The sequence below is a fragment of the Triturus cristatus genome, chromosome 2_2 (assembly GCF_964204655.1).
Source record: "Triturus cristatus chromosome 2_2, aTriCri1.1, whole genome shotgun sequence".
Lineage (NCBI taxonomy): Eukaryota > Metazoa > Chordata > Amphibia > Caudata > Salamandridae > Triturus > Triturus cristatus.
The window spans coordinates 1,230,524,533-1,230,541,323 of NC_140582.1; the positions used below are offsets into that span (position 1 = coordinate 1,230,524,533).

Sequence of the window (16,791 nt, forward strand, 5' to 3'; positions counted from 1 at the left end):
CATCACTTGAATCGTGGGCTTGCATCTTTGGTGAGCTGCTCGAGGTCCTCTTGCAACTCCGATGCCTCCGGCCTGTGGCTCCTCTTGAGTGTCTTTTGTGATTTCAGTGGGCTCCTGATTGCTCGGGGTCTGCTCTGACTCCCCTGCTTGAGGTGAGACACCTAGACCTTTCTGGTCCTGACCGTGCACCTTCTTCGCTTTCCATGTTGTTTGCAGTTGCCAAGGCTTGTTGGTGCTCCCGACGGACACCTACCCCTCAACTCTTGACATCCGATGTGGGACATCTCGTGAACGGCTCCTGGTCTTCCACAGCGTCGCCTTCCTGAAGTCCTCCATTGAGTTAGACAGCAGTTTCCGATGCCAATTCAAACCTATGCACCTGGCTTCCCTGGTGTAGGTATCCTGGTTCCTCTGGTATCTGTGGGTGGGGTGGCTTTCCAACCTTCTGTCTTCTACGGGGTTTCTTCAGGGTCTCCTGGGAAGGGTCCTTCTCCTTTAAAATTGCAACCGCGACTTACCCATTGACTTGTATTGAGCCAGCGGTCGTGTTCCCACTCTGCACACTGCCTCCTTGGGGTTCATGGTTACTTACCTCGGGTGGTATATGGGTCCCTGGTACGTTGACGTCTTCTGGGTATAGTCTTGACTCAAGTCGTGGTTCACATACCACTATTTTAGTGTATGGTTTGGTCTCCCCTGGCAACCACTGTGTATTTCGTGCTACTTACCTGTTTCTATTGCAAAGTATTGTGTATATCTCCGGTTAGGAGATATCTGAATGTGTTAGTGAGTGTCTTATAATAAATATATATTGTTATCAATATACTATGTGGTTCTTTTTCACTTAATCTATACCAATATGATTACGTTCTGGTAAGACAAGCTGCTTTACACTCCTTCTGGACTATGCCTCAAGACTGCTCTCCACAGCTACCACTTAGAGAGCTTTCTAAGGTTGTCTAAGACCACTAAAATCACCATAAGGGTTCTCTGGATTGGTGCAGGGTGCCCACTTACATAAGTGTACACCATATACCAAGCCAGTTTCTCACAGATGAGCATCCAGATAGATTAGCAAAGGAGGACACAGAGGTCCTTATATGCTGAGAAATCACAGAGCAGCGGTCTGACATCTCGTGGGGGGTGTCCAGTTTGTGACCGAGACATGGTCCTTCACTCTTTCCCATCAAGTAATGGGGTTGGTTCGTCCCTTGGGGAGACACCTACACACACTTTAGATACACTTAGCGTAGGGTTCGAATAGTAGGAGTACGCTTGCTTACTGCCTTGTGTTATATGCCAGCATATATACATTCTTTTAGCACAATGGTAGAACTCTACCTACTATTTATGCTTTTGGTGCTTGTAATCACGTTTATCTGCTTCTGTCTCCTAATCATTGCAGCACACGTATTTTATGCAAGAATTACGTTGGTTCAATAAATTTATTGAAAACATCCCACTGTGTATTCTCTGTATATTTCACTGAGAATAAGTGAGCATGAGTGACTGAGCAAAAGGTCCTGTACTGTTTCCACGATCCCTGAGGGGACAGGGTTGTCATGTTCAGTAGTTGCCAGAAACCATTCGCTCCCTGGTAAGTTAGGGGGAGCTTACAGTGGCACTGTGAGCTAGCTGGTCTATAGGCCAACATATCCTGCTGGGGTGTCCGGAATCAGTCTTGACACCAAGCCCCCAGTTTATGTTGTCCAAACAATGCGCAGATGTACGAATTCGTAGGAACTACACGACTGTTCCTTTTAAACATTCAAATACTGAGCTTTGCACTGGGAGTATGCATGCATGCTCAAATCCGTGCATATACACAACTACATGGGCTCCCTTTTGTTTCCCCGTTGGTGTGGAAGTCATTTGTAGTTCACCAAACGATCATTGACTACTAGGTTATTTGGCTTTTCCTAGGATTCAAATGATACAGGAATAGTGCCAGGGGCGCCTCCTCCATTTGAGCGGAGGAGCCTCGCCCCACAAACAAAACCCCCCGGACAGAACTGAAAAATAAAATGGTAATAAAGTTTATTTATTACCCTTTAATTTTTCAGTAATTGACCAGTCCTGAACTGAGCATCAGGACGGGGCTGGCCACTGCTGCTGATTGGCAGCAGGGAGCGTTGTGCCCCAGAGTTTAAAATGTGCATGTCTCTTTGGTGGTCGTCTTGCGATGGCCAGCCAGGCATTCACATTTTAAGCAGCTGGGTTAGAGAAAGCAAAGGCCTCCAGTGCTCTTGTGAGCTCTCATAGAGGCCGCTCCCACCAATCCTAGCGCTGCTCTCATGCTGCATGAGAGAAGCACCAGGATTGGCTTGAGAGCTGGGTGCCTGCTCGCTGCCTGCTTCGAGAATAGAAGGATTGAGAGGAAGATGCGCTCCAGGACAAGGTAAGTGCTTTTTTATTTTGTTAGATACCCCCATGCTCCCACCTCACCATCCTCGGGACATGCCAGCCGCAGTTGACATAGTCAAGATATAGTCAGTGGCCTTTGCAGTTAGGAGACACTTTGTTGATCGATGAAATTGCGTATACTTCTATCAGCACCTCTAGATCTTGCCACCACGGAACGACCTATAAAAATATTCATTAATAAATGCAAGAGACTTCTCACTATAGTCTCTACCAATCAAATAGTTATGCTCAAAATGGTTTTTCACAACACAAAACATATGTTTATTATGGCATTCTCCACAATGGAACGAATGCTGTAGTTGTAAATGTATAGCGGTTTCCTCTGGTCAGAGGTGGATCATAAAGAAAGCTAGCAGCTTTTGTGGCAGAGACAGTGACCTAAGATTGAGTAAAAATGAAACAAAAACCACCAATGACCAAGTACTTGCCTGTCTAGTCAAGAGAGAGAGCGTCCTGACAAGGGCTTAGTCCAATCCAATCTTAAGAGATTCGTTTTCAGAGGTTTGCTGCGTTTCTGAAATAGATGGGCTCAACCCACAGCTGGAAACTTATGTGATCTGCTTAGTATATGCCTGAGTTGAATATAAACCCTCATCCCCAACACCCCTTCTTATCTCCCTCACTCTGACTTTCAGGCATCGATCCCAGCCCTTTGGGTTTAAGGAATAAAACACAAGACCCACCTGGGCAAATTTCTGCATCAGCGTAGAGGATGTCTGCCTGCTGCCCTCTTGCTGTAAATCGGAGTGGTCTCGTCTGTTCTCTGGTCTTTCTCCGTGCATTGAAGGCAGCAGCAGAAGGGAGCTAACCAGAAGTCCCAGTTTATATACACCTTGGAAACTCATTTCTGACATTCACATTAAAATATACAGAAACGAGAGATCTTGGGCAAGGATGCCTGCCGTCTTCTGAAATACCGGAAATGGCAGGCGTCTCTATTCTCTTGTTGTTGTCTGTCTGACTCAGTGAGCTTGTGGGAGCACTTGTGAGTCTCTGTCGTATCCTTGGTTTCTCTCTGAAGCAGCAAATGTCACTTTCTATTCCAACCAGGAATGTCGTCAGGTGGCCTGTGGAAGAAAATAAGACAAGATAGTTATCTTTGCAGGACTTCATGGAACAGAGATTCAGTTGAAATGAAATGAAAAATAAATGTATAAAGCTTATTAAACCTGAGGGAATCTAAGTGCTATACCAGAAACAGGGCTCAACCACTGTAGACCTAAGAGAATTAAAATGAAAAAAGCCAAGTTTTCGGGGATTTTTTAAGCAAAGTAAAAGAATCCAAATTGGTAATATGGGTAGGTTGGGAATTCCAGAGCCTGGCAGCAGCACCGGAGAAAGACCGGCCGGCCCATCTAGATTTTTGAAATCTAGGGATACTGACTTTCCTACCAGAAGAGGATTTGAGTGACCTGACCGGGAAATACCAGTTAAACAGGGCAGAGAAATGTTTAGACCCTTCATGATAGAGAGCTTGAAAGACTAAGCAGATAGCCTTATAGAAGATGCACTTCCTAACTAGGAGCCAATGCAGCGCCTTGATACCCTCTCTAACCGACGCACGCTTAGGGAAAAAGAGAATAATGTATTCAGCCGCGTTTTGAATCACTTGCAGCTTGTTCAATGAGGAGGCCATAATATTCAAATAAAGGGCATTGCTGTAGTCCAGTCTAGACAAAACTAAAACAATGACCACCACATGGCGCAGCTCAACAGGAATTAAAGGAAAGATCTTCCCAAGAGTCTTAATAATATAAGAAACAGGTGCAACTCAAAATTCAAAAGGGTATCAAACAACGCTCCAAGATTTTTAGCCGATTTAGCTGGAGTGGGTAGAGGGCTGCATTCCTCTGGCCACCAGCTGCCAACCCTGTCCCTGTAACACCAGCACCTCAGTTTTCTCCATGTTCATTTTAAGAACATTTTACTTCATCTTCATGCTTATTCTGGTCATGCAGAGATCAAAATGATTGGCCACTAGGGACATGAATGAATGAATCTGAGTTTTATATAGCGCATAGTTACCCTAGGGCATCCCAGCGCTTGTCCAGGGCGACAACCATAAAGAGCAGACAAGATCAGCAGCGTCAGGCAGGGAAAAGATAGGTTTTAAGAGGTTTACGGAACCGCAAAATACAAGTCTCTGAGCGCAAACTCAGAGGAAGTCCGTTCCACAAAATGGCTATATTAACCGAGAATCTTCGCCCACCAGCCCGAGCCCTTTTCACCCTGGGGACTTGAAGCAGAAGTTTCTGGTAAGAACGCAAGGCCCTATTAGCCTTATAAGGCACAGCTAAATTCCCCAGGATAGGAGGTCCCTTCCCCTGAAGAATTTTATGCGCAATGCAAAGAGCCTTGAATTTGACCCTTTCCCGCACCGGAAGCCAGTGCAGGGCCTTCAATGCAGGTTTAACTGACTGCATCCTTGGTGTATTCATAAGCAGCCTTGCAGCAGCATTTTGAACCCGCTGGAGTTTATTAAACGTAGCTTCAGGGGCACCTAAAAAAATAGTATTACTGTAATCTAATCTAGATACAATAAGCCCTTGAATAAGTAGCTTCCTAGATGTCCAAGGGAGCAGGGGGATAACTTTACGAGCTGAACGGAGAAGACCGAAACATACTCCAGCCGCATTTTTTGCCTGGGTCCTGAAAGAAAGATCTTGTTCGAGCCAGATCCCCAGACTTTTGATCTCCCTTTTAAGACTCAGAAAAGCTCCCAAACAGCTAGGCCAGATAGTCGAAGGGAGAGAGGAAATTTTGTGTCCTAACAATATTAATTCGGTCTTTGAACCATTCAACTTTAAAGCTGATTCGCACATCCAAGTGTGGACTTTGGACATACAGGAGTGCAGCGAATCTGGGTTATCAACAAGTTGGGATAAGGCGAGCACCAGCTGAGTATCGTCAGCATAGCTGACGATTTTAATGCCAAATGGGGCTACCACATCCTCCAGGGGGGCCATATATACATTAAACAATGTGGGGCTAAGGGAAGAGCCCTGTGGCACACCACACTGGAGGGGGATAGACACTGACCGTACACTGCCTTCCCAAACCTGGTACGTCCGTTCACAGAGAAATGACATAAGCCATTTCAGAGCCACACCTGCAACCCCTATATCTGACAGCCGTCGGATCAACACTTGATGGTTCACCGTGTCGAAGGCCGCACTAAGGTCCAGGAGGATCACAGCCACTGACCCTCCTGAATCCAAAATGCTCCTGGCTTCCTCAACGACTGCCAGAAGAGCGGTATCGGTGCCCTAACCTGGCCGGAATCCAGTTTGAGAGTCTCGCAATAGGCCATTGGACTCCAAAAAGTGTGACAGCTGACGGTTCACCAACCTTTCAGCGATCTTACCGAGTCCAGGAAGCAAGGAGATAGGCCTGAAGTTTGCCAAATCAGATGGATCTAGATTTGGCTTTTTCAGGAGAGCCTTTACCACTGCTCTCTTCCAGCTCAGTGGCACCAACCCCTGGACAAAGGATGCATTAATGAGGTCCGTAACCGGAGCCGCAATAGTGGTTGCTACCTGTTTCAGGAATCTCATAGGGACAGGATCCCTGGGGGAGCCACTTTTCAAAGAGCCCAATTCCTTAAGGACTTCATCCACTGAGACTAGCCCAAAGGTGTCCAAATGGACAAGAACTCCCCGCGACTGACTGCCCGTGTCTATTCTCTGGACATCCTGAGGCAAGGTATTTAGAATGTTCTCTATTTTCATATTGAAATAGTTCGCCAGCTCCTTGCATTTCTCACCTGGGCTGTCATGAGTTACCAGGGGCTCGGCAACTTTAAGAAGTTCCTTTACCACTCTAAAAGTCTCTCTAGAGGAGTTAGAGGAGCTTTTTATTCTCTCCTCAAAAAATTGAGCCTTAGCACGACGAAGAGCAGATTTATACACCCTGATTGCCGAGCGATACTCCTCTCGCCTAGCTTCCACCCCTTCCTTTCTCCAAGCCCTCTCCAACTTCTTACATCCCTTCCTAAAGGGATCTCAACTCAGGAGTGTACCAAGGGGCAGAACCCATCCTCTTCTCCCTTTTTAGCACTCTCTTTTTAGGGAGAATGACATCAAGAGAGCTGGTCAACAACTGATTAAGGTTCGAGTCTGCGATTACCGGGTCCGAAACTGGAGAAGGACACGTACCTTCAAGAGTAGTAATCCAGTTGTCCACCGATAGCCTAGACCAGGCTCTCTCCAAAGTATGAACCTTAGGGAGGGGGTGGTCATTAGTTCCACTTGCCAGGTAAAAAACATGTCGTCTGAGATAGATATTATAATTTGCGTGTTGTCTGCATAAGATAATGCTTGAATGCCGCACAATCGTACAAGCTCAGCAAGCGGGGCGACATATAGATTGAAAAGAGTGGGGCTTAGTGAAGACCTCTGAGGGACCCTGCAAGGAAGATTAAAAGCCTTAGCTATAAAGCCAATACAATGACCACTTGCACTTTGTTGATAAAAAGGACTAGAGGAGATTAAGGGCGTTCCCCGTGGTCAACGGCGTTTACTTAGCAGGCGTTACTTCGCATGCCGTTACTACGCGGACGTTAGTACGCACGCGTTGTTACTTAGAAAACCTTTACTACGCAAGTCGGAACAGCGACTTGCGTTAGGGGGGGGAAGGTGTTGGATTTAAAATCCAACGCCTTCCCTAGTGTCCGCATAGACTGGAGTTGGAATAGTAAATTATACTATTCCAACATCCAGCACCCCCTACTGTAATTCGTTGTTCCGAATTGCGTAGGAAAGGAATGCGGACTAAAAACGCGGTCGTACTAACGACCGCGTAGTAATGGCATGCGTACTAAACGCATGCGAAGTAACGTCATATATTCTTTCCCCGTAACATCTGCCTGATGGAGACACTGTACCAGGCACACAGGTGAGACAGTGTCAAGGGCTGCAGATCCAGCAGTACAAGGACAGCTGCCCCACCCTGGTCAACCTAGCGCCTGAAGCCGTCAGTGGCGGGCACAAGTGCTGTCTCGGTGCTATGGCCACTCATGAAGCCATTCTGCAAGGTTTCTAGAATGTCACAGGTAGCCATAATCTTTATTATTGCCCGGTTAATATTTCCCCAGGTCTTTTGGAGGTGCGGGCAAGAGCGAGTTGGGCTGCAAATTCCTCATATACTTAGTTAATTTGAATGTTCCCTTGTTCCAGGAGTCATGCTGAATACAGATCTTGGATACAACATGCAGTAGAATAAAACACAAACTACAACATCAGGAAAAGTAATACTGAGGATCGATTTGGAGCAATTAGTGAGTTGGGTCTCTGAGAAGAAGAGGCATTTTAGTGCTTTGATTTAGCCAATGGATGATGTAATCATTAGATACGAGCTGAACCGTACATGGTGGAGTTAGATGGAGTAAGAACAGCATGTGCTGCAAAAGTAGGTTGAGCTCAGTCTGAAATGTGCCATGTTTTGACTGCTACTCTTGGACCTGGCAGCCATAGGATGTCTCCCTCCCTTTCCCCCCTATACATTTTGCCTGACGCCACCATTTTTGATAATCTCCTTTTTGTTGGCCTTAGGACTCTGTGTTCTTTACCACTACTTACCAGTGCTCCAGTGCGTGAGCTCACTCCCTAAAACATGGTAACATTGGCTTACAGCCAATTGACATTTAATTTACTTGAAAGTCTCTAGTGCAGTGGTACTACAGGTACCCAGGGCCTGTACATTGAATGCTATTAGTGGACCTGCAGCACTGGGTGTGCCACCCACTTAAGTAGCCTTCCAAATATGTCTCATGCCTGCCAATTCAGCCTGTGTGGGCTATTTTAAACTGCCATTTTGACCTGGCTAAAGAAACCTTTTCGCAGGCTTATCTCCCTTTTAAATACATACGGTCACTCTTACGGGTAGGCCCTAAGCAGCCCACAGAGCGGGTGTAGGAAGCTTGCTCTCTATATAGTGCACCAAAATGAGACATTGTGCAGAGAGTCCAGGTGGCTTTTATTTGTTTATAGGGGCTATAATAATAATCCCAAATGATCTCCTTTGTGGTAGTGTTGGTGAGCAGTTTGGCTTATCAGGGGATATTGTTAAGCATTTATTGCACACACAGTCAGTAAGCGAGACAGAGACTCAAAAAAATGTGAACATTTTTAAAAATAACAGATTTTTATATAAATTTAGACACCAAGATCGTCATAATCGGGTAAGTACTTTTCGAGTTGTCACTTTTTTAAGTATATAAGAATACACTTGTATTTGTAGCTTTGAAGCGGTAATGTTATCATAAGGGAAAAAAACATATAGTGCATACGGGCACTTGTCAACGACTTACAGGACTGTTCTTCTGGATTTAAGGTAAGTAGTGAGCAAGGTCCAAGGCAGCACCAACAGGTCACCTCGGTTGGCTCAGGGGCGTCTGGGTGCTGAGGTGCGTTTCAGCGTCAGGTTTCCTGTTCAAGTCAATGTGAAACGGTCCTGATGAGAAGAGGCTGCAAGCAGGGACTGGGGTCCAGTCCAGTTGAACCCACAGGGGGGCTCAGGTCTCAAGGGTCTCTGGCACTCAGGGACACAGTCTGTTCACTGGTACTTGGGCTGGGGTGCTCGTGTGCAGTGGTGCTTTGTCCAGTAGGGTCACGGTGCGGGAGGCTCTTGCGGTTCTCGGTTTCCTGCAGAAAGAGGCTGCAGTTGGGACTAGTCTGACTTATCTCTAGAGGATCTCTTGACCCCGTTGGCACCGTCGGTTCACTTAGACTCGGGCTGTGGGGCTTGGGTGCAGAGATGATTTTAAAGTCGTAGGTTGCTCCTCCACAGCTTTGGGAGGTGACTCCACTTTCTGGACAAGCTGGGTCCGTGCAATTGTTGATGTCCAGCAGCAAGGCAGGGGTTTTTGCCAAATAGTGGTGCAGTCTTCAGTTCATGCTTCGTAGGCTCTTCTTTGTCTTTCTTTCTTCTTCAAGCAGACAAATCTGATGTCCTGATGTCAGGGGCCACCTAAATACTTAATTTAAGGGCGGTAAAGGGAGTGAAGGGTAGTAGCAATGGGCTACTTAACCCTGGGATCACTACACATCCTAGAACACCTCTTCCTATGGGGAGTGGGCATTTCCCTGTCCCAGAGTTCCTAATTCCACAAAACACAAGATGGTGGAATCTTTTCTTTCATGTTCACTTCAAGCTGCTCACACTAGAGGTGTGTCCAGCTTGGCAGTTCAACACGCCTTCTGACTATTTAATAGCCTCCCTGTCCTAGTGCCAAATGGGCCTCAGGGCAGGGGCTGGAACTCCCAAAGGCCGGAGAACCCGGGGTCGCATTTCAGAGGCGGCAGAAACCTTTGAAGCCTCTGGCCTTGACATGCTAATTCACTAGCCTTCCTGCTGGAGAAGGTGGTAACACCTCCTGCCAGAGCAGGCATTGTTCATAAATTTCTGAGAGCGTGGGCTCTCACTTGCTGGGGGTCAGAAACTTGTCTGTGGTGGCTGGCTGGAAGGAATAAGGATTTAGGGGGGAACCTCTACAGTGCCCTCTAGGTGAATCTCATAATATATCTAGTTATGGCATAAGACAAGGTGTTTGATAACAAACACCATATATTTCAGTGAAGCCATTATGTAGATGGGTAACTCGTTTTGACCAGTACCCAGTACATACTTTAAGGTGGCCTCCCTGTTCACTTGCAATATATGTAGTAATAGAGCTAAACATCACAGGGGCATATCTGCTCATGCAGCTATGTCCTCACATACAATATAATCCTGCTGTTGGGCTGACTTGCATATATTAAATGCAGTGACTTTGGCAAGGCACACAGGAGTGTGCCATGTCATGTGTTTACTCATGGTTTGCACATTGTCATACAGTCTGCAGTGGCAGTCTATGTGGAATTTGTGTGTGGGTCCTTTAGGGTGGCATAAGATATGCTGCATCCCTTAGGCACCCTCTTTATACCCATGCCCTAGGTACTAGTGGTACCATTTACTGGGGACTCACAGGGATGCTAAAGTCCTTGGCCAATTGTAAAACAATCAGACATCACCGTGTTTTAAGGAAAGAGCACTGGCACTGTGGTCCGGTTAACAGGACTCAGTGCACTGTCAGAATTCAAGACCAGCATCCAGTAGCTAAAAAGGGGGCAAAAAGTGTGTGTGGGGGTGGGTACTGCAACACAAACCCAGTTTTCTACAGCAGGAAACAGTGTATTTAAAAAGTTGGACATGTACTGTTAACTTTTACATGTCGTGGTAGTGAAAAACTCTTCAATTTGTTTTTCACTTTTTCAGAACCTACCTCGCCTCTGCTTGCTGAGAAAGAAGACTGAACCTGCACCCATCATCCAAGGCTGAAGTGACTCCAAGGGTCAGCCAGCTGACCACCTATTTTAAGCTATAAGGACATCACAAGCTCCTGAGACTCCCTGCAACTTCACAGCGGACCTGCTGCCTGGACCTATTACTGGCCTTGCAACTGGACCTACCTGAGCCCTGCTGCCTTCTGATGGAGTAAGTTCCTGACCCCCAAAGTAGTGCCCCCCGGGTCCTGGACCCTTGGTGTGGTCTCAATTGAGCTGTCGTGAAATTTTGGGCTCTTTGCAAATGCGCTTGCTCACACCAAGATCTTGCAGCCTGTGCTACCCACCAACATGAAGTTCCAGTGAACGGGACTCTTCACACCACAGCGACCGCAAGCAACACCCGGCGACGTAAGATCTTCATTTCGCGTTACAGCATCAACAGCTTGCGGTGTCCGCCAACAGAAAGCTTCAGCAATGACCGTCCGCCACACCAGACAGGATCTTCGCTCTGCACAGAGTATCATCCGCTACATCCGGCCTGCTCTTCGTGCCACATCAATGACCATCCGGAATGCTCTCCCTACACCATGTGGCCCTTTCCACTGCAAAACGGAACTCTTCGTGCTAGACTTTGAAGGTAACTCTTTCAGCGGGACTAACCTGGACCCTGGATGCGGCCCGCACTCCATCAAGGTCGGCCTGAACTTGTGACTTTCACCTGTTCTCACATGAACAGATAAACACTAATGGCGCTTAGTGCTTTTAGGCACTATACTTGCCTGAAATTGTTAAAATTGCCTATCTCCAGTTCTACTGATTGGATTTTGTCTTTTTGGTGTCAAATAATTTATTAAATTTTACTCTATTTTTCTAAAATGAGTGGAATTTTTCTAGTGTTGTGTTTTCATTTTATTACTGTTTGAAGTGCTGTATAAATACTTTAAATATTGCCTCTAAATTAAGCCTGACTGCATTTGTGTCAAGCTACCAGAGGGTTAATACAGGCTATTTTGGGGTTTTCTTGATGATCTGGTGGGGCATTATGACCCTGCAGGAATTGTCATCCAGCTCCGCGGAGGCACCGCATAGGTGTGGCCACCTGCCGTAAGCTGATACAAGTGTGATACGAGGATCAGTTAGTGAATAAAAAGATGGTCCAGAAATAGCTCCCATGTCCTGAGTCCTTATCGCGCCAGCGACTGCAAGCACACAACATCTGGCAACGAAGATGGCCATGCCTACATTGGCGTCCTCATCTGTAGCCGGCCTGATCCAGCCTTCTGTCCTCTCTGCCCTACCGAACACGGCTGACCTGCTGGCCTGATGTGGGCCTGATTCGAACGCCTGAATTTTCCACCCTGTGGCGCTCAGAGCTGTCGAACAGCTGGACTGAAGCTGTTAAGTGTGCGAGTACGCATGTCGTGAGTGAGCACATGTTCACTAGCTCCCCGCGTGCTGCCACAACTGCATTGGCTTCAAGGCACCATCAAACCTGTGGTACGTTGATTCACTGCACATTCCATTTCTCTCATTTGTATTGCTTTGTCAGGCAACTCCACTTGTATTACTGTGGCGCTCGCCCTTATGAGGTTGCCATCTATTTTTGTTTTTTTATTTTTTTACCACTAACTAATGGGCAATACCTGTTGGTCCTGGTCGAGGAATATTCTTGTTTTACACTAGTTGAGCCCATCTTCTCTGCCAGTCATGAAAAGGTCATCACGATATTGGATGACATCTTTGCTATGTGGGGCATTCCTCAAACAATCAAGTCAGACAATGGACCTCCATTCACAAGCAAAGAATTCCCAAAATTCCTAACTCAAATGGGTGTAACACTTCTGGCCCCAAGCCAGTGGTGTTGCTGAACGGTTTATGGGCACGCTGGAGAAACCATTCAGAGACCATCTGCCCAGAAGATCCAGTTGAGTCAGGCACTGTGGCAAGTTGTGAATGCCTATCGTTCGAAGCCTCATTCCACACCGGCCGAGAGCTCAGCCACTGTCATGTTTGACAGGGTAATCCGGGTCAGTCTTCCTCAGTGGACTGCTTGGAGGCTAATGGATACTCGGAAGCTTTAAGCTAATGACTCATGCAGGAAAGAGAAAATTGAAGTATATGTAGACCATGCAGCGACAAGCTCGAAAGAGTGCCATTGTTAAAGGGCACTGGGTCTCGTCAGACAAAAACAAAGAACAAAATCTTAAACCCCATTTGCCAAAGACCCTCAGCAAGTCATGTAGAGAAAAGGACATATGATCACTGATTCTCTAACTGGGAAATCCATCCCCAGAGCTGTGTCCCACTTCAAACGAATTCCTCATTCTTCAGACCCAATTAACCCTGACTGATGAGTCTCATTCCTGTCTTCTGCAACTCCTGACACCCGGGTGCTCCCCGAGAGGCCGTATGAAGACAACTCTAGTCCAGCTGTGGTCCAGTCAGCATGTACATACTCCTAGAAGACTAACTGAGAGATGTAATTTTTTTTCTCCATGTTGCTATTCTGTTAAGCCTGGGGGAGATGTACTGTCGGGTCATTAGGACCCTGCAGGAATTGTCATCCCGCTCCGCGGAGGCTCAGCATAGGCGTGGCCGCTCGCCGAAAGTGGATACACATGTGATACAAGAGCAGTTACAAGTTTGTTAATAAAGAGAAAAAGACAATTCTGAAATAGCTCCCTTGTCCCGTGTCGTTATCATGCCAGCAACCGTGAGGGCAGGACACTTGTGACTTCACTCTGCCAGAAATTGTGGCTGCTGCTTTAGTAGAGTTTCACACGCTCAGACAGTAACCCAGTTTCCAACATTGATTTTCAAAAAAGGGTATGGTATTATTGGACATTCGATGATTGCATGCATAATATTTTAAGGTGTAGAATTACAAAACTTGTGAGCCGATGCCTCAGGACTACAATTGAAATAAAAGAAATACTCTTAAGGACCCCTGATCTTGGAATACTTAAAGTACATGGTATAAAAGAGCTCATGGTGATGCTGTAGTGTTCGACATGCGATAATTTGCGCACAATAATTAAGGAAGACTTGTAGGCCGATGTCTCAGGACTACATTTGAAATAAAAAAAATAGCATAAAGAGAACCTGGTCCTGGAACGAGACACCACTCCCACATACAGGATTGTAAAATGGAAAACCATTACTGTGATCACGCATCGAGGTATAGAAATATTTTTGGGAATCATCGTCTCAAATGAATGATCTATAGGAAGGTTGCAGAGTAATTAGACCGCACATTATCAGGACACTTAAAGAGTGGAAAAGTATAAATGAATCCACTTAAAATGGAAGGGTGTTTCGGCATGTGTAACTGAACATAAGCCATGAATGAGGTGGTATCAGTATAGTAAAGAAATATGGCTTGTTTACGGTGGCATGAAATATCTTGAATAAATGAGCAACAGCTTTATATGTATTGTAAGTTCATTTATACAGCGCTTATTAACCCTGATGAGGTGTCGAAGTGCTTTTTCGGCGAGTAGCACACTACTGAACCTAAAAAGGATTAGTGGTGAATTTAGTATAGTGAAATATGAGATTAATTTAAGCGGTGGATATGTTAGTCTGTTATTTGAATTGAGAAGGATAATGGAGGGATAGAAGAGGAAAAGGTTTACATTTATATAGTGCTTGCCACTCCTGATGAGGTGTTGGAGCATTTTTCTGCAAGTAACATGCTACTCTGGAACCAGAAAAAGATTAGTGGTAAATTAGTCTAGGGAAATATGAAATTATTTTGAGCGGTGGACATGTTAGTCTGTTATTTGGATTGAAAAGGATAGTGGTGGGATGGAGGAAGGAAGGGTTTGCATTTATATAGCGCTTGCTCCCCTGATGAGGTGTTGTAGCACCTTTCGGAGAGTAGCAGGCCACTCTGGAACCCAAAGAGGATTAGCATGGGAAAGAAACTCACAACGTCTTCTGCACGCCTAAGGACAACACCCACAGCACGTTTTACAGGCATGGAGACAACACCAACAGCATCTCTTAGAGGCATGGGGACAACACCCACAGCACCTTCTACAGCTATAAGGGCCCACAGCATCTTCTACAGGCATGGGGACAACACCCACAGCACCTTCTACACAAATAAGAACAACACCTACAGCACATTCTACAGGCATGGGGCATCTACCCACAGCATCTGCTACAGGCATAGGGACAACATCAACAGCATCTTCTAAAGTCATGTGGCAACACCCACAACACCTTCTATATGCATAGGGACAACACTCTCAGCATCTTCTACAGGCATGGGGACAAAACCCACAGCATCTTCCAAAGGCATGGGGACAACACCCAACGCATCTACAAACATAGGGACAACACCCACAGCATCTTCTACAGGCATGTGGACAGCAGCCACAGCATCTTCTACAGGAATAGGGACAACACCCACAGCATTTTCTACAGGCATGGGGACAACACCCACAGCACCTTCTATTGGCATAGGGACAACATCCACATCATCTTCTGCACTCATAGGACAATATCCATGGCATCTTCTACAGACATGGGGACAAAACTGACAGCGTCTTCTACACACATAAGAACGACACCCACAACACCTTCTATATGCATAGGGACAACACTCACAGCATGTTCTAAAAGCATAGGAAAAACACCAACAGTATCGTCTACAGGCATAAGGACAACACCAACAGCAACTTCTACAGGCATGGGGACACCACCCACAGCACCTTCTACAGGCTAGGGACAACATCAACAGCAACTTCTACAGTCATGTGGCAACACCCATTGCATCTTCTACAGGCATTGGGACAACACCCACAGCATCTTCTAAAGGCATGGGGACAACACCAACGGCATCTACAAACATAGGGACAAAACCCACAGTATCTTCTACAGGCATAGGGACAACACCCACAGCCTCTTTTTCAGGCATGGGGACAACACCCACAGCATCTTCTACAGGCATAGGGATAAAGAGGTGGGAATAGCAGGCACGGCTTTGAGCTGGTTTCAATCCTTTCTTTTCAATAGGAAACAGGCAGTCTCGCTCCCCCCTTATCAGTCAGATTTTACTGACGTTTTGTATGGCGTTCCGCAGGGTTCTGCACTTAGCCCTATTCTCTTCAATGTTTATATGAAACCTCTAATTAATGTTATAAGGTCACACAATATTAACATTCTAAATTATGCGGATGATACTCAACTGATTCTCTCCTTTGAGGGAGAACAGGCTACAACGCTGGAAGTGTTTCATGAGTGTCTTCGAGATACTGCTCAATGGCTGAAGGAGAATTCGCTTCAGTTTAACTCTGAGAAAATGGAGATTCTCTATTGCCCAGTGGGGAAGAACCCCACAGGGCTTCCCCCGAACTTCTGGCCATTAGCATCAGCGAGTCCAGTGTTGCCGGTTGAGAAGGTCCGCAACCTTGGTGTTATGTTCAACAGTAAGCAGACTCTCGAATCGCAGGTAAATAAAACGGTGGGGAGTTGTTTTGCCATTATTAGAGCCCTGCGTAAAATTCTCCCGCTACTGCCAATGCATGCACGAGCACTGATTGTGCAATGCGTTATCGTAATCAGATTGGACTATTGTAACGCTTTATTGCTTGAGTCCCCAAGATATTTACTGGATAGGCTTCAGAGGATTCAGGCAATAGTGGCGAAACTCGCCCTGGGGGAATCAAGGCGGTCTTCTACCGTTTTGGCTTTGGCCGAACTGCACTGGCTCCCGATATGTCAGAGAGTCCAGTTCAAATCTTTGTGTATAGTTTTTAAAGCCCTGCATGGACTTGGGCCGACTCTACTGAGAAGGAAATTTGCGTGGTAAATTCCAGTGCGGAGCCTTCGCTCCTCTACAGCAAGGTTGGTAAAGGTGCCTAGGTATAAAAAAATAAAATTAGGTGTTAGGGCTTTTTGCACCGCAGCAGCACAACTGTGGAACAAGCTCCCTCTGGAGCGGAGACAAATGGAGGACCTCCTCCCTTTCAGGAAGAGATTAAAAACTTGGCTCTTTCCTAGTTTGTAACTGGTCACTTGCGTCTCCCGGAACACTAGTTTGATGGTTTACACTGTTGGTTCAGCGCCAGGATGCCTGTTCGGTGATAGAGTGCAT

General features: G+C 46.2%; 1 protein-coding gene across 1 annotated transcript in view; it reads right to left on the reverse strand.

Annotated features, from left to right (window-relative positions):
* LOC146863461 (matrix metalloproteinase-21-like) overlaps nt 1-16,791 on the reverse strand; it is a 607,400-nt gene that overhangs the window by 582,728 nt on the left and 7,881 nt on the right. The window contains exon 2 of the mRNA XM_085642889.1: nt 3,108-3,491. Coding sequence (XP_085499015.1) covers nt 3,108-3,278 — 171 coding nt within the window. The 5' untranslated portion in view covers nt 3,279-3,491. The remainder of the gene's footprint in view (nt 1-3,107; nt 3,492-16,791) is intronic.